Source organism: Pan paniscus, chromosome 7 (assembly GCF_029289425.2).
Source record: "Pan paniscus chromosome 7, NHGRI_mPanPan1-v2.0_pri, whole genome shotgun sequence".
Classification (NCBI taxonomy): Eukaryota; Metazoa; Chordata; class Mammalia; order Primates; family Hominidae; genus Pan; species Pan paniscus.
The window spans coordinates 100511122-100526620 of NC_073256.2; the positions used below are offsets into that span (position 1 = coordinate 100511122).

General features: G+C 36.9%; 1 protein-coding gene across 23 annotated transcripts in view; it reads left to right on the forward strand.

Annotated features, from left to right (window-relative positions):
- RALYL (RALY RNA binding protein like) overlaps window positions 1–15499 on the forward strand; it is a 730691-nt gene that overhangs the window by 582703 nt on the left and 132489 nt on the right. For all 23 annotated transcript variants that reach the window (XM_057303038.1, XM_055116694.3, XM_055116691.3 and 20 more), the window contains one exon: window positions 1124–1199. In XM_057303038.1, the coding sequence (XP_057159021.1) occupies window positions 1124–1199 (76 nt within the window). The remainder of the gene's footprint in view (window positions 1–1123; window positions 1200–15499) is intronic.

The following is a 15499-nucleotide window of genomic DNA, read 5'->3' on the forward strand; positions in this document are numbered from 1 at the left end:
ATTTTAATTTTGTTCAATCTAGTTATTTATATTACTTTCCAAACCTTCTCCTCCCAACTTTCCAATTTCTTAACAGTTTTACATATTTCTTTAAGATTGAGGTTGGTCAGTTGTATGCATAGACTGTTTTTTCACATACTTAAACCTCTTTTTGTCTATCCCAGAGACAATAATATTTTCAGTTTATGAAGGCAAAGTATGTGCTCTCTTCTCCTTTTGACAACCTTGGAATTCAATAACTATGTATTCCAGTTGCTGAGTGCATTTTGTTGTTCCTTTAGTAAACCTGGTATGATTTATGATCAAGTCCTTCTAGCTTCCTTTTCTATATAAATGGAAAATATATCATAGGAAATTTAATAAGTCCTCCTATGAACAGAACTCTATTTCATACAAATGTTTATGCATACTGAAAAATTCTTAGCGAAAAATGAAAATCAGAAGAACATTTCATTCTCTTTTTGTTTCATGAAGCATTTCTGGCCAGTCACAGCGGCTCACGCCTATAATCCCAACACTTCGGGAGGCTGAGGCAGGAGAATTGCTTGAGGCCAGAAGTTTGAGACAGCCTGGGCCTCCTAGCCAGACCTCATTTCTACAGAAAATTTTAAAAATTAGCCAGGCATAGTGGCACATGCCTGTAGTCCTAGCTACTTCAGAGGCAGAGGAAGGAGGATTGTTTGAGACCAGGAGTTCAAGGTTACAGTGAGCAACGATTTCCCCACTGCACTCCAGCCTGGGCGACAGAGCAAAACCCTGTCTTTTAGGGAAAAAAGAAAAGCATTTTTTATTCTCCTCACTTTGCTCAACATTTTGATTGTTTATAGTACTCATTGTTTTCTAATATGGTATATAGTTTTTATTTATTATGTTTGTTTCTCACTGTCTTCCCCCAGTAAAATGTAAGTTCCACAAGGGCAGAGATATAATCTGTTTTGTGCATGACATATCCCAAACAGTGCCTGACATAGAGTAAATGCTCAATAAATATATGTTGAATGAATCAATGGTGTACAATGTTTGCATAAACAAATAGTAAAAAGAAACATAAAAGTTCATGATTTACTTTTCTCAAATGGTTTCATATTTTCTTAATCAGTGCTGTTTTATTTTATGCTTTCAGATATCAACATGGCAGGAGAGCCCAAACCATACAGACCAAAACCTGGAAACAAGAGGCCCCTTTCTGCACTTTACAGGTAAGTAGATAAGCACTGTTTTACTCTATATATTAGTGAAATTTTCTTGCAGCCTTATAAGGCAATATAACTTGTAAGGCATCCACTATTTAAAATAATAATCCTTATTGGAATAAAGTACAACAAATGTTGGTCAACATATAAATATATCTTGCTGCATTGGCAAGGATCTCAGATGCCTAACCTTCTCATATCTGCTTATACAACCCTTCTACAAGATACTTATCTAATAAAAATCACTAATGACTCTACCTGACAAGTAGGTGGAAAGGCCAATGTTGGTTAACTTTTTTTATTTTATTTTATTTTTTGAGATGGAGTCTCTCTCTGTTGCCCAGGCTGGAGTGCAGTGGCACAATCTCAGCTCATTGCAACTTCTGCCTCCTAGGTTCAAGTGATTCTCCTGCCTCAGCCTCCCGAGAAGCTGGGATTGCAGGTGCCCACCAGCACACCCAGCTATCATTATTATTATTATTTTTAGTAGAGATACGGTTTCACCATGTTGGCCAGGTTGATCTCAAACTTCTGACCTCAGGTGATCTGCCTGTCTCAGCCTCCCAAAGTGCTGGGATTACAGGCATGAGCCACCACGCCCAGCCCTTGGTTGACTATTAACTGCATGCCATGTTTATAGCTATTTTACATATGTTGTTTAATTTAATTTTCACAAGACTCTTGCAATGTAGATATTCCTGTTCTCATAATGCAGCTCAGGAACCTGAGATGCAGTTTCTTAGTGATTTTTTCAAAGTCACACCACTGGTTAACAATGGCACCAATACTCAAACTCATGCCCTCTGTACCTTAAATTCCACTCAATCAGTCAGCCTTCTTTATTACAAAGTATATGTTTCTCTCATGACCATTTTTCCCAGACAACAAATATAGTCCTTCTCTTCTCCAGAGAGACAGATCCAATTCCTTTAACCTTTCCTGAAGTGCTTGGGTCTGAGTCACTTAACACTCTGGTCTTTCCTCTCTACGTGCCCCAATTTGTCAGTGTCTATATCTATGCGGAGAATCCAGGTGAAGAGATTTAGCACCTTTGTTGTTGTGTATATACTTCTATTATGTTAAGTAGAATTGAGTTGATTTTGGGGAAGAGTACAAGAGTAAACTTATATAACTTTCAGTTCTTTAAGAACAGCCACTTCTGAAAAAATTATGTTCTGCTGTTAAACCATATGTCCCACTTCATGTGCTTTTGCCATTAGTTTTTGTACTGTAAGTGCTGACTTTGTGTCTATTGCTGTTTAATTCTCTTTTGTTAGATATAGCCAATTGTTCCAGGCTATTGAGATCTCCTATCATCCTATTTATTTGGTTTTCTCCCAGATACATATCATCAGTCCATCAGTATCTGCATCGGAAGAGTTAACATAAAAGTGTTGAGCAAGGCTTCCTTTTTCTCTGATATCATTTGGATAAAGGAGAATTAAGTTATATGTGTTAAAATTGATTATTTTCTGATTTAGTATAGTAAGAAGAGTGCTCAAAAATAGCCTGGAGCACTTTCCTTGTTTTTGTTCTCTGAAAACTAGCATATCTTCTTTTCAGCCACTTATAGCCTCATTTTTTGAACTCTAAGATGAGGGTCAGAACTAGATCACTTCTGAGGTCCTAGTCATGCCTAGTACCCCAGGGCTCTCTACTGTATGGTATTCAGAGATTTTTAAATCTATACTGAAAAATACATCATAATTTCTCTTATTTTGGTTGTTTTTGTTTTAATAAAACATTTTCTTAAAAATGGAAAGCAATAGAGTATAACAAATGTTGATAGTGGGTCATGGGGTAATATTGACATTAAAGAGCAGAGATGATGTTATCAACAAGAAGCAAATGACACATTCTGTACCTTGTTTGAGGTAAAGGAGATGATTTATAAAACCGAGAAATTTTTATCAGATTCATTTGTAAATGTATACATTAGAGCTGCAGCTAATGCAGAACATTTGAAAAGTCTTATTTTCAGTTACTGCTAAAACAAGCTGCCAATGGCTATTTTTTTTATCATCAAAGAGTTGCTACTGTCTGTGCAATGATATTAATTTTCGTATTTTCTCTTTTCTTGGATTGTTTTGATTTTCTTATGAGAATGGAAGCTCATGACATGAATGTCATTTTCACTGTTATTTCTCTATTACTGTTATATTCAATTGTGTTCAAAAGAACTAGAAGCAGAATTTCATTTAAATATGCTATATTGCATACAAGCCGCATTAGTGAGGAAGTGCTTATTTATCCTCCTTTTATCTGTTTACACAAATTAAGGCTGTACACTGAAATTGCAAAACAGTAATAAAGGGGATACAAAAACGTGAATGTATAGCTGAGGAAGCCCTTTTATACACATTTTCTCATTCTCACGTAAGCTTAAGAAAAAAATTACCTTAATTTTATGTGGACAAACTATGTTTTCATAGTCATTCATCTGTTCATCAGATAACTCTACAAAATTGGTAGTATATACTATGCTGTATAAACGAGAAACCTGAGTTTCCAAGACAATAAAGGGTTTGTTCAAGACAAGATCACAGGATTAGGAAATGCGCTCTTGTTTTCAGCCTTCACGTCTAGTATTCTTACCACTAGATTATAGCTCCCTGTATTTAGTCGCTTGCTACCATCTAAACAACACAGATAGGGAAAGTAGAGATTTTCTGAGCATCAAAGCAATCATCAATACTATTACTGTCCATGAATACCATGCCAGCAAGGGGCAGAGGAAATACTATACAATAAACACTACATAAGAAAAACAGATATACCACCTATTTGTGTGATCATAGGGCACAGGTTTTAAGCTTCAAGTAAGTAAGTTCTTTTTGTAACATAGTAGTTGTATAATTTTCCTGAGAGGATAGAGTTGCATAAATGAGGTAAAAGCATTTAGTTCAATGTAGAGAATATGGTGGCGGCTTGGAAAAGGGATGGTTTTTGCTTTCCTGTTCTTTGCATCTCTGAGTCTGTGTTTTGTTTTGTTTTGTTTTATTTTGTTTTTGAGACAGAGTCTCAATCGGTCGCTCAGGCTGGAGTGCAGTGTCGTGATCTCAGCTCAGTGCAAGCTCCGCCTTCCAGGTTCATGCCATACCCCTGCCTCAGCCTCCCGAGTAGCTGGGAGTACAGGTGCCGGCCACCACACCTGGCTAATTTTTTGTACTTTTAGTAGAGGCAGCATTTCACCGTGTTAGCCAGGATAGTCTCGATCTCCTGACCTCGTGATCCGCCCACTTCGGCCTCCCAAAGCGCTGGGATTACAGGCGTGAGCCACCGCGCCCGGCTTCTGAGTCTGTTTTCTTATCTGTAAAATGCAAGAGGGGGACTCTTTTTACTCGGTCATTCATTCATTCACTTATACAAGATATATTTAGTGTGTATCTACTGTGGTCTAGGGACTGTAATAGTGCTTTTCTAGGAAACTAGCATAGAAAATGGCAAGAGCAGGGTGAAGAGAGAGCATAATGTAGTGAAAGTAAGTTATTTGTATGAAGGTAGTCTCTGATTTACCTTCCTGCTCTAAACTGCTATGTCTCTATAACTATTCTATTTGGACCACTAAGTGAACTGCCGCCAGACTTTCTTCTTCAAGTACATCCACTTTATCTCCAATACCAATCACAAAGTGGTATTCACATGAAATATCCACTGAGGCATAACTTTGATTTGTTTCTTCTTTTAATAGGATTTTCAACTCAGCCAAACAACCTTCAATAAGGCCTTATTATGTGCTAAGTAAACATGGTATACATAGAAAATAAAACAGTGAGACTTCAAAAAGCTTACAGTCTTATGCATAAGTTAGATGCACAGATGAATAAAGACAACTGAGAAGTATGCATACACTTCTGTAAGAGAATAAATGAGGAAGTTACTGATTCTGCCTAGGGAGCAGGGAGTAAAAACATCTGGAAAGTTAAAGGAAGAAGACAACACTTGAGCTGGCTTTTGAAGGGAAAGAGAGAGGGAAGGGCATCTCATAGTAGGAGCTAGGATAGTCTACCTTGTGGGGAATGGAAAACTGGGACATTATGGTGCCCAGGCTGTGAATATATCTATATATCAGGTTAAGGAGAGCTGACTTTTATTCTGTAGGCAACAAGGAACCACTTAAACATGGTGACTGATTGGAAATGGGGTGTGAGGAGAGAGAGTCACAAATATGTCCAGGGTTTTCTAGTTCAGGCTACTGAGGGAATGATCACATGAGCTGAATAGAAGAAATAGGAAACACATGATAAGCAATGGCAGGCTCAGGTGTAAGATCGAGGAAAGGGAGCAAAAAGGAATTATTTCAGTCTTGGACATGAATTCATAAAGACAGACAATCCATTAAAATAGCACTTGCAATAAAAATGTCTCCCATTAGAGTCTATTTGTAAATGAAACATAATTAATCATTTGTGAACATTTCATAAATATTGGACCTGGTCCTAATGGTGAATAGCTAATCCATTCTCTAGGGAAAACATTGTAACTTTTAATAAATTGCTGCTTCAAATACGTTATGTACATTACACAATATCTGTGGCACTCTAAAATAATAATTCTCCCCCAGGAAGTGAGTTTTCCAGCATGCCAACTTTCAATTAATGCTCAATAATTGCTAAATGAGAATAATTGTATGATGGTTTTACTTCTATTTGTAAAGTAGACAGACCTTTCCTCTTTGATGGAAAGCTAACAAAAAATATCAGAGAACAAAGACACTATTTATAAGAGATGAACAAGAATGGATTTTTATTCACCTAGAGGTGACTCCCTTCTACTTGCAGGGAACTCAACTCAGTAAGACATGTAGTATATGTAGTTTCATCCCATTGATTCTGTAAAAATCAATCATCTGGTACTATTGCCAAATATTGCTTTTGGCTATCATACAAATGCCTCTTGTAGCAACCTTCCCATCCCACCCAGATGACCATGAGAATCAAGATTGTCACAAGTCATTTCAAGAGTCTTTAAGATTGTCAGAAGATAACCTACAGTTACAGCCACCATTTTAAGATCATCACAATTGGTGGTGGTCACCATGAATGTGGGTTATATTACAGTAACTCCAATGATAAAAAATAACTTTCAGAGCACAGACCAAGTAAGGTGACTGCAGCAAAATATCTGCGGTGATTCATTCACCACTGGACCTACGTGAGTTTTGTTTTCATCCTTCATGGGGGCTCTAGCACATCATGGGAAAAGGGACCCTTGAATCACCTAAAATGTTCCCTAGAACCTTGAAAGTAGAAATGAAAGTAATGTAAGCTAATTTCAGCTAATGCTAAATAGCAAAAATCAGTATGAAGGAAAAACATCCTGGTCATCTTCACTTCATTGACTTGTACTGTTTGCTGAGAAATGTTTACCAATTAGCTATTGATCACTTTATTCATTTTCTGTCTCCTTTTATAACATCAAGGATAACACACATTCCCTTTCAGAAGCTTAATATTTCCATTATCATTATCTCCCTTTGCACTGGCAAAGGCTTCCTTCCATTTCACCTACCCAGCCAGATGGTTCCACTCAAACTACAGTGTGAGGAGGAGAGGGAAATATTTTCTCCTACCCACCATATTAATACATCCTGTCCTTCTGAAACTGACACAAGCCCAAACACTGACCTGCCTCCCTGGTTTACTTTGAATGTATGTTATTGCTTAGGTCTACATAGCAATTGCAGTCTCTTTCTGCTCAGGATCCCATCTTTCCTGTGCAACCAAATTACTAATGTATGATTATCAAGATCCACAAGAGAAAATACCAAAAACAGTGTATATTTCTAAAACTCAAACCTGAATATCCATACATCTGGGTAATTGAGGGAGAGTTCTCTAATTCAGAAATCTCCACAAATGAATGTTGAAATGCTTTTGTTCTAGAAAAGGTGTCAAACATTCACTTTATTGATTGTTTAAATTTGTGCAAATGTTTTATGTGTGCTTGTTCAGTTTGCTTGGTGGGAAAAATGTTAGACATACCTCCTAAAATAACCTGAGCATTATCAGTGCTTTGAATTTGATCTTTTGTTCCTCAGCTTTTTGGGCTGCATAAAGGAAGATATAAAATTTCCTAAAAGGTAATGTATTTAAGGAGCCTGCAACTATTAGAGATACTCTACAAATTTTAGTTATCCTCATCATTATGATTATTCAAAGAAAACATCTATGATAAAGTATTTTAGGAGGTTTTTCTTGTTTTTTGTTTGTTTGTTTGTTTTTTAAGACAGGGTCTCGCTTCATCACCCAGGCTGGAGAGCAGTGGGCGTGATCTCAGCTCACTGCAACCTCCACCTCCCAGGTTCGAGTGATCTTCCCACCTCAGTCTCCTGAGTAGCTGGGACTACAGGTGTGTGCCACCATACCTGTCTAATTCTTTTTTGTATTTTTAGTAGAGACAGGATTTCACCATGTTGCCCAGGCTGGTCTCAAACTCCCAAGCTTAAGCAATCTGCCCGCCTCAGCCTCCCAAAGTGCTGGGATTACAGGTGTGAGCCACTGCGTCCAGCTTTGAAAGGTTATTTTATATGTTTTTAGCTATGATGATGTTGCTAAATCTCACACAGTCAACTAAACAGGTTAATGTTTTCTATAACTTCTTTAAAAATAAAATTTTTTAAAAGATTATTTTACTTATAGTATGTTCCTCACATTTTAACACTAAGCAAATATAACTTATAGACCTTTTATTTAAAATGTTCAAAAAAGTGCTGACAATACCCATTAAATAGTTCTGCTGCGGGCAATTCTCTCTGCTAGGCTAAAGAATGGCCTATTTGCAGTTTTCTGTTATGTTTTTAATGCATGAATATCCATTAATATCTTCTGGCATATAGAAAGAATAGGGTAGAGGTAGAGGGAGAACTTAATGCAGAGAATCCATCTCTAAGACCTTTGTGGTTTATGTTGCTAGTCTTCAGGTTATTTGAAAGACTACATTACTATTTGTTTGGTTTGACATAGTTTATGATAAAAATCAAAGGAAGTAAAACCATGCAACCAATTTTAAAAGGAGAAAAGTAGCAAGAGTCAATAATTCAGTGGGAATTGAGGGAGGTGGGCAGGTAGGATCAAGCAAATCAAGCAAAAGTTTAATTATACTAATAAAACTTATGCAATCACAAAGTATTACATGAGCACAACAAACTTAGCCATGTGATTCATGGTAGTCAAGGTGAAAACAGGAGCAAAATAATCTATGTAACCACGTAGTAAAAGAAAATACTTGAATATGTGTGAGAAGAAACTATGTTTTCCTAACTCTGTTTTCTGATGTAAACTTATTATATAGGCCTTCATAGGAAGTCATCTAAACAGCATAGCAGGTACCACCTTGAGTAGCATTTAGACAATATGTGCACGCATGTGTGCACACACACACACACACACACACACACAGGTTTTAAAGCTGATGCCATTTTTCTTATGAACTCAATAAAAGCCAAGGATAAACTGTAGTAGAACAAATCACACGATATTCCTTTCCTTTCTGCTTCTCCCAAGGCAGTTTACTATACTGTGACAAATTTATCATCCTATAAAATTCTAGGAGTAGTGTTCCATGTAGCTAGATCTACAGACCAGGCCTTCAAATTACCACACAGCTGCATACTTGGAGGAGATAGAAAGGAAAAGTGGGCTGACCCCTTGCTTGGCTTATCCACTCAGCTTCTAAGTCTAGAAGAAAAAGACAATGCTTGAATGTCTAGAACCTGTAACAGTGACCACTTGAGCTGCTACTTAAGACTCCTCTTTCTTTGAGGTAGGGAGAAGTGGAAAAGGAATAGTAAGCCAAGAATGGGATAGAAAGGGCTGAAATTTCACATCATTCTTACAGTTGGCAGGTGCCAATGAAGACAGGCAACTGATTCTTTCTAATTGTTGGTTTTACTACACCTTGGAAACTGTAGCCTGTCATGAAATTGTTGCTTTCTTTTATATATAAAAGCATGGTTCTGTGCTGAAGCTAAGATCTCTTCATCAGCAGGACTCACGTTATGGTCTTTTATGCTATATTCTCCTGGCATCTCACTGTGGGGTATTGCAGTTAGAGCACCAACAACAGCACTAGTCCCTACTGGAGCTTAGCAGGAACGTGTGCATCTCATATGCTGGGTCATTGCGCAAGTGCTCCCTGCCTGGGATGAAGATGCTTTGTGGGTTTTATCTTGCAAAGGGCAATGCCCTTGCTTGCTTGTAAGTTGAAGTATCTTCATTGTCAGTGTTGATTTCATTTGTTTTCATTATTTTATGGGTATTGTTCATTGTCTTTCTATCCAGTGACCTGTTTCTTGTTTTAGGACAGTCCTTAGTAGAGAATGTAGGGTCTTGAGCGTCCAACCTGTGATAAATTTGTAAGTCCATTGTTTGTTTTAATTTTGAAGTGTTATCTCATTCCCTTTGTGCTCACCATATGACCTTCTCCTTCTCAATCTATCCTCTGCGCTCACCATATCACCTTCTCCTTCTCAATCTATCCCTGTATTCAAGATTCCAGGATATGTTTTTCCTTCCATATTACTGTATGGAGGGTAGCATGAAAGAAATTGAAATGTCTCTAAAGATTTATCTCTAAATGAATCAAATTAAAGACTAAAAATTTTTAATGTTACAGTGTTACTCTCTCATCATACTGTTGGGGAAATGAATTAAAACAAGTATTTTCCCAAGTCAGAAATCCTCTCCACAAAGCTAATAGAGAAAGAAAAAGCTTGTATTATCGAATAAACATTAAGCCAAAATGTGGTGCACATCACAGGCAACCTAAGAGACTGAAGACAGAAAGAGATCTTACCTTTTTATGTAGCTAAACACATGCAACCTATTACATACATATTTTCAATATAATCAACAAGTAGTCCTCAAGTAAGAGGATTGACAGCACCATTTGTCATAGATCCTTCATTCTAACTGTTTCTGGTAATTGGGGTGACCATTTATTTATGTTAGGTAATTGACTTTATGCAAAAGAAAAACAAACTTTTCATATTCTCATGAAAGGAGGTAGTTCTGCAATTTGGAATAAGCCTCCTGCCCCCACTCTGCCTCCCCAGGTCCTTGAGAAAGACATTCCCAGGTCACAAAGCTGACAAAATGCCAATCTAGTCTTCAAGTGGATTCATATGTATTTAAAAAAGAAGATGAAGTAATTGCAATTCACAGTTTTCTAAAGTAAATCCCCAAATCAAAAGGAAGGGAGGGAAATCTCTTTCTTTATTTTCAATAGGGAGAATTAAGCCACCTGTTTTTAATTTGTATTTGTCCTTGGAAGCACAAGGAAGAAAAATCAAGGCAGAAAAAGTGAGCAACCAGCCAGGAAGTCTAAAAGCTAGGGCTCAGGTTCAGGTTTCCTGCCTCCAACTCTAAAATCATTCTGTGTTTTTCTTCTAATTTTAGGTTTTTAGGGTTTTGTCTCATTTCTTTTTAAACAATAGTACAATTGGCAGTGCCATTTAAGGACTGACTACTGAAGATTGATGGAAAGTTCCTCTTTTTTCACCCATTCTCTAGCAGTTAGAACCCTGTGCTCCACCTCCTGGTTGCTCCTCTAAAGCCCCTGCAGCCACATCAGGGCTTCTTCTATAACACAATCTTCACACATGCAGGGATGCTTTAGCAGCAGACGGACCGTGTAACTTCTAACAATGAAATAAATGGTAATAAACAATTTGACAATGTGTAGAAGAATGTTTGAGCCCATATAAAATGAGGAGAGGAGAGAAGAAGAAATGAATATTAACAGTGTAGATGGACGTGATTAATGAGAAACCAAACAGCCCTTTTTCCTCAGTCATCTAGTCTCACTCTTACAATGTGAATGATTTTTTAAGACATATAAAATCATTTTACAAAATTGGCAAATTCTATTATCTTTGTAAAAATGTATTTTTCCCTAGTCCATTAAAGTTTGAAAATACTTATTACAAATTATAAGCTAGAAGACTTTAGGTTATATAAATATTTTTAATGTCAATTATGAACAAGTTCTGCATGGTAGAAAAGTGGCTTATAGGTTTTTTAAGTGTTGGTTGGTTTTAATTATATTAATTAGAAAATAATCTACAATTTCCTTATAAAACTTACATAAACTATTTGGTGTCTTTGTGAGAGTAATTCTTCTGATGGAATTATAAGTACTAGAAGTGAAGCTAGATAGGCCTCCTTTTTCCATGTTTAGACAGAAGGCAAAAGGGAACACCAGATAGTGTCACTAGATTATCAGTTGGCTATGCATGATGAATGCTTCACATGAAAATTCATTATTTTAGAAGTTAATTAACTGTTAAACTTTCTAAATTTCTTTCTAGTGGAATTATAACATGATTGATAATTTATTTTTATTGGTATTTCCAAATATCACAATACTTAGGGATCTTCTTCCAACTGAGAGTTGACATCTATTTTGCTTATGTTTATTGTATGAAGGAATCAAAAGACAAGGGGCTTGTTTGAATTAAGCATATTACATTGGAGCTGAAACTGAGATGCCACATAGTTTATGTAGAGTTTGGGGGTGCTTTTTGTTTTTTATAATTTTAACTTTTGTTTTAGATGTAGGGGGTACCTGAGCAGGTCTGTTACCTGGGTATATTGCATGATGATGAGAGTTTATGTTTTAATATTTGTTTGACATTATCTCCTCTTCCCACTCAGTCCTGAAGATTTCAGTGTTCATTAGAAGCACTGGACTGGAAGTCAGGAAACCTGCAACTAAGTTGTGTATCTGCTACTACCTGCCCAAACTAATTAAGTGATTATAATAAAAAATCAACCTCTTTTAAGCCCCATTTTCTCATAGTAAAATGAAGGAGTTGAATTAAAACACCTCTTACTTTATTTCCATTTCTAACATTCTGGGATTCTGCTGTTTACTTCCCAATCCAGAGACTAAAGTCAGACATACATGCTTTATTGTTAAGTTAATACCTTTTTTCCTTCAAACTCGGTGCAGTGTCTTAAAGTATTCATGTCTTTTGACTAATTCCATCCTTTGGAGTATATCTAAGGAGATAATTTTAAATATTTTTAAAAACATTTTTTAAAAATTAAATTATTCCAAGATGTTCTTTGCAGTTTTATTTATAATAGTGAGTAATTTATTTATAATAGTGAGTAATCTGATCCAACCAAAATATTAAGCAGTAATGGGTATGGTGCACCTATTAGATGAAATGTTCACAAAGTGTTAATAATGACATGAAAGAACTTAGCGTTTGATTAGAGAAAAAAACATTTTAAGTTCTGGGATACATGTACAGGACGTGCAGGTTTGTTACATAGGTAAATGTGTGCCATGGTAGTTTGCTGCACCTATCAACCCATCACCTAGGTATTAAGCCCAGCATACATTACCTATTTATTCTGATGCTCTCCCTCTCCCCGCCTCACCGCCCACAGGCCCGAGTGTGTTTTGTTCCCCACCTGTATCCATGTGTTCTCATTGTTCAGCTCCCACTTGTAAGTGAGAACATGTGGTATTTGGTTTTCTGTTCCTGTGTTAGTTTGCTGAGGATAATGACTTCTAGCTCCATCCATGTCCCTGCAAAGGATATGATCTCATTTTTTATGGCAGCATAGTATTCCACAGTATACGTATACCACATTTCTTTTATCTAGTCTATCATTAATGGGCATTTGGTTTGATTCCATGTATTTGCTATTGTGAATGGTGCTGCAATGAACATATGTGTGCATGTATCCTTATAATAGAATGATTTCTATTCCTTTGGGTATATACCTAGTAATGGGTTTGCTGGGTCAAATAGTATTTCTGGTTCCAGGTCTTTGAGGAATCGCCACGCTGTCTTCCACGATGTTTGAACTAATTTACATTCCAACCAACAGTGTAAAAGAGTTCTTATTTCTCCACAGCCTCGCCAGCATCTGTTGTTTCTTGTTTTTTTAATAACTGCCATTCTGACTGGCGTGAGATGATATCTCATTGTGGTTTTGATTTGCATTTCTCTAATGACCAGTGATGATGAGCTTTATTCCATGTGTTCGCTGGCTGCATAAATGTCTTCTTTTGAGAAGTGTCTGTTCATGTCCTTTGCCTACTTTTTAATAGAGTTGTTTGTTTTTTTCTTGTAAATTTGTTTAAGTTCCTTGTAGATTCTAGATATTAGACCTTTGTCAGATGGTTAGATTGCAAAAATTTTCTCCCATTCTGTAAGTTGTCTGTTCACTCTGATAATAGTTTCTTTTGCTGTGCAGAAAATCTTTAGTTTTATGAGAACCCATTTGTCAATTTGGGCTTTTGCTGTGATTGCTTTTGGTTAAAAAAAATTACATAAACATCATGACCAAAACTACTTAACAAATAAAATATATGCAGAGAAAAAAATAGAGCAAAATATTAACTGTAATTTTCTTTGTATGGTGGGAATATAGATAAATTTTTCTTTAATCTTTTTTAAAAATTATACTTCCAGTTCTGTGATACATGTGCAGAACATGCAGGTTTGTTACATAGGTATACACATGCTATGGTGGTTTGCTGCCCCCTTCAACCCGTCATCTACATTAGGTATTTCTCCTAATGCAATCCCTCCCCTAGCCCCCCACCCCCAAACAGACCCCGGCGTGTGATGTTCCCCTCCCTGTGTCCATGTGTTCTCATTGTCCAACTCCCACTTATGAGTGAGAACATGCGGTGTTTGGTTTTCTGTTCCTGTGTTAGTTTGTTGAGAATGATGGTTTCCAGCTTCATCCATGTCCCTGCAAAGGACATGAACTCATCTTTTTTTATGGCTGCATAGTATTCCATTGTGTATATGTGCCACATTATCTTTGTCCAGTATCACTGAAGGGCATTTGGGTTGGTTCCAAGTCTTTGCTATTGTGAACAGTGCTGCAGTAAACATACATGTGCATGTGTCTTTATAGTAGAATGATTTATAATCCTTTGGGTATATACCCAGTAATGGGATTGCTGAGTCAAATGGTATTTCTGGTTCTAGATCCTTGAGGAATTGCCACACTGTCTTCCACAATGGTTGAACTAATTTACAGTCCCACCAACAGTGTAAAAGTGTTTCTATTTCTCCACATCCTCTCCAGTATCTGTTGTTTCCTGACATTTTAATGATCGCCATTCTAACTGGTGTGAGATGGTGTCTCATTGTGGTTTTGATTTGCATTTCTCTAATGACCAGTGATAGTGAGCTTTGTTTCATATGTCTGTTGGCCACATACATGTCCTCTTTTGAGAAGTGTCTGTTCATATCCTTTGCCCACTTTTTGATGGGGTTGTTTTTCTCTTGTAAATTTGTTTAAGTTCTTTGTAGATTCTGGATATTAGCCCTTTGTCAGATGAGTAGATTGCAAAAATTTTCCCCCATTCTGTAGGTTGCCTGTTACCTCTGATGATAGTTTCTTTTGCTGTGCAGAAGCTCTTTAGTTTAGTTAGATCCCATTTGTTAATTTTGGCTTTTGTTGCCATTGCTTTTGGTGTTTTAGTCATGAAGTATTTGCCCTTGTCTATGTCCTGAATGGTATTGCCTAGTTTTTCTCCTAGGGTTTTTATGGTTTTAGGTCTTATGTTTAAGTCTTTAATCCATCTTGAGTCGGTTTTTGTATAAGGTGTAAGGAAGGGGTCCAAAACAGCATGGTACTGGTACCAAAACAGATATATAGGCCAATGGAACAGAACAGACGTCTACATATATCTGATCTTTGACAAACCTGACAAAAACAAGCCATGGGGAAAGGATTCCCTATTTAATAAATGACGTTGAGAAAACTGGCTAGCCATATGCAGATAATATTTTTCTTATAACTTTAATACATAATGCAATTTTTCTTTAAAGAGAATTTTATAAGCAAAAAAAGATGTATTTTAAAATTAGATATTTTCAGTGAAAAATGACAAACACCATACAAATGACTCATGCAGGCAATAGTGAAGGTTTTGGGAGGTGGGGCTGGTGTTAAGCAAAGCCAGTGAAACACATAGTACTAGACTGCTTTAGTCTCCATGGTTATTAGAAAAGTTAATTTTCTAAAAGGGCAACTTCATTAACATTAGTCTCACAGTTCAGCGCAGTCCAGTGACCCTGTGTGGAGGCATAGTTCCTACTAGAGCTAACTGCAGGAAGTGGCCTATCAGTCAGCCCAGGCCAGGACAGAATGCGGAGTTCAGTATGCAGAGCGAAGGGCAAGGAGCAGGATATGGGGGCCAGGAGAGCAGCTGAAGTCCTCTAATCTTCAAAAAGAAAAAAGTCAAAATATCTGAGCCTTTAAGTGGTGCAGTGGAATGAGCAATCAGGAATGTGTGCTAAAGGCAGTTCTTATGACTGCGGATTA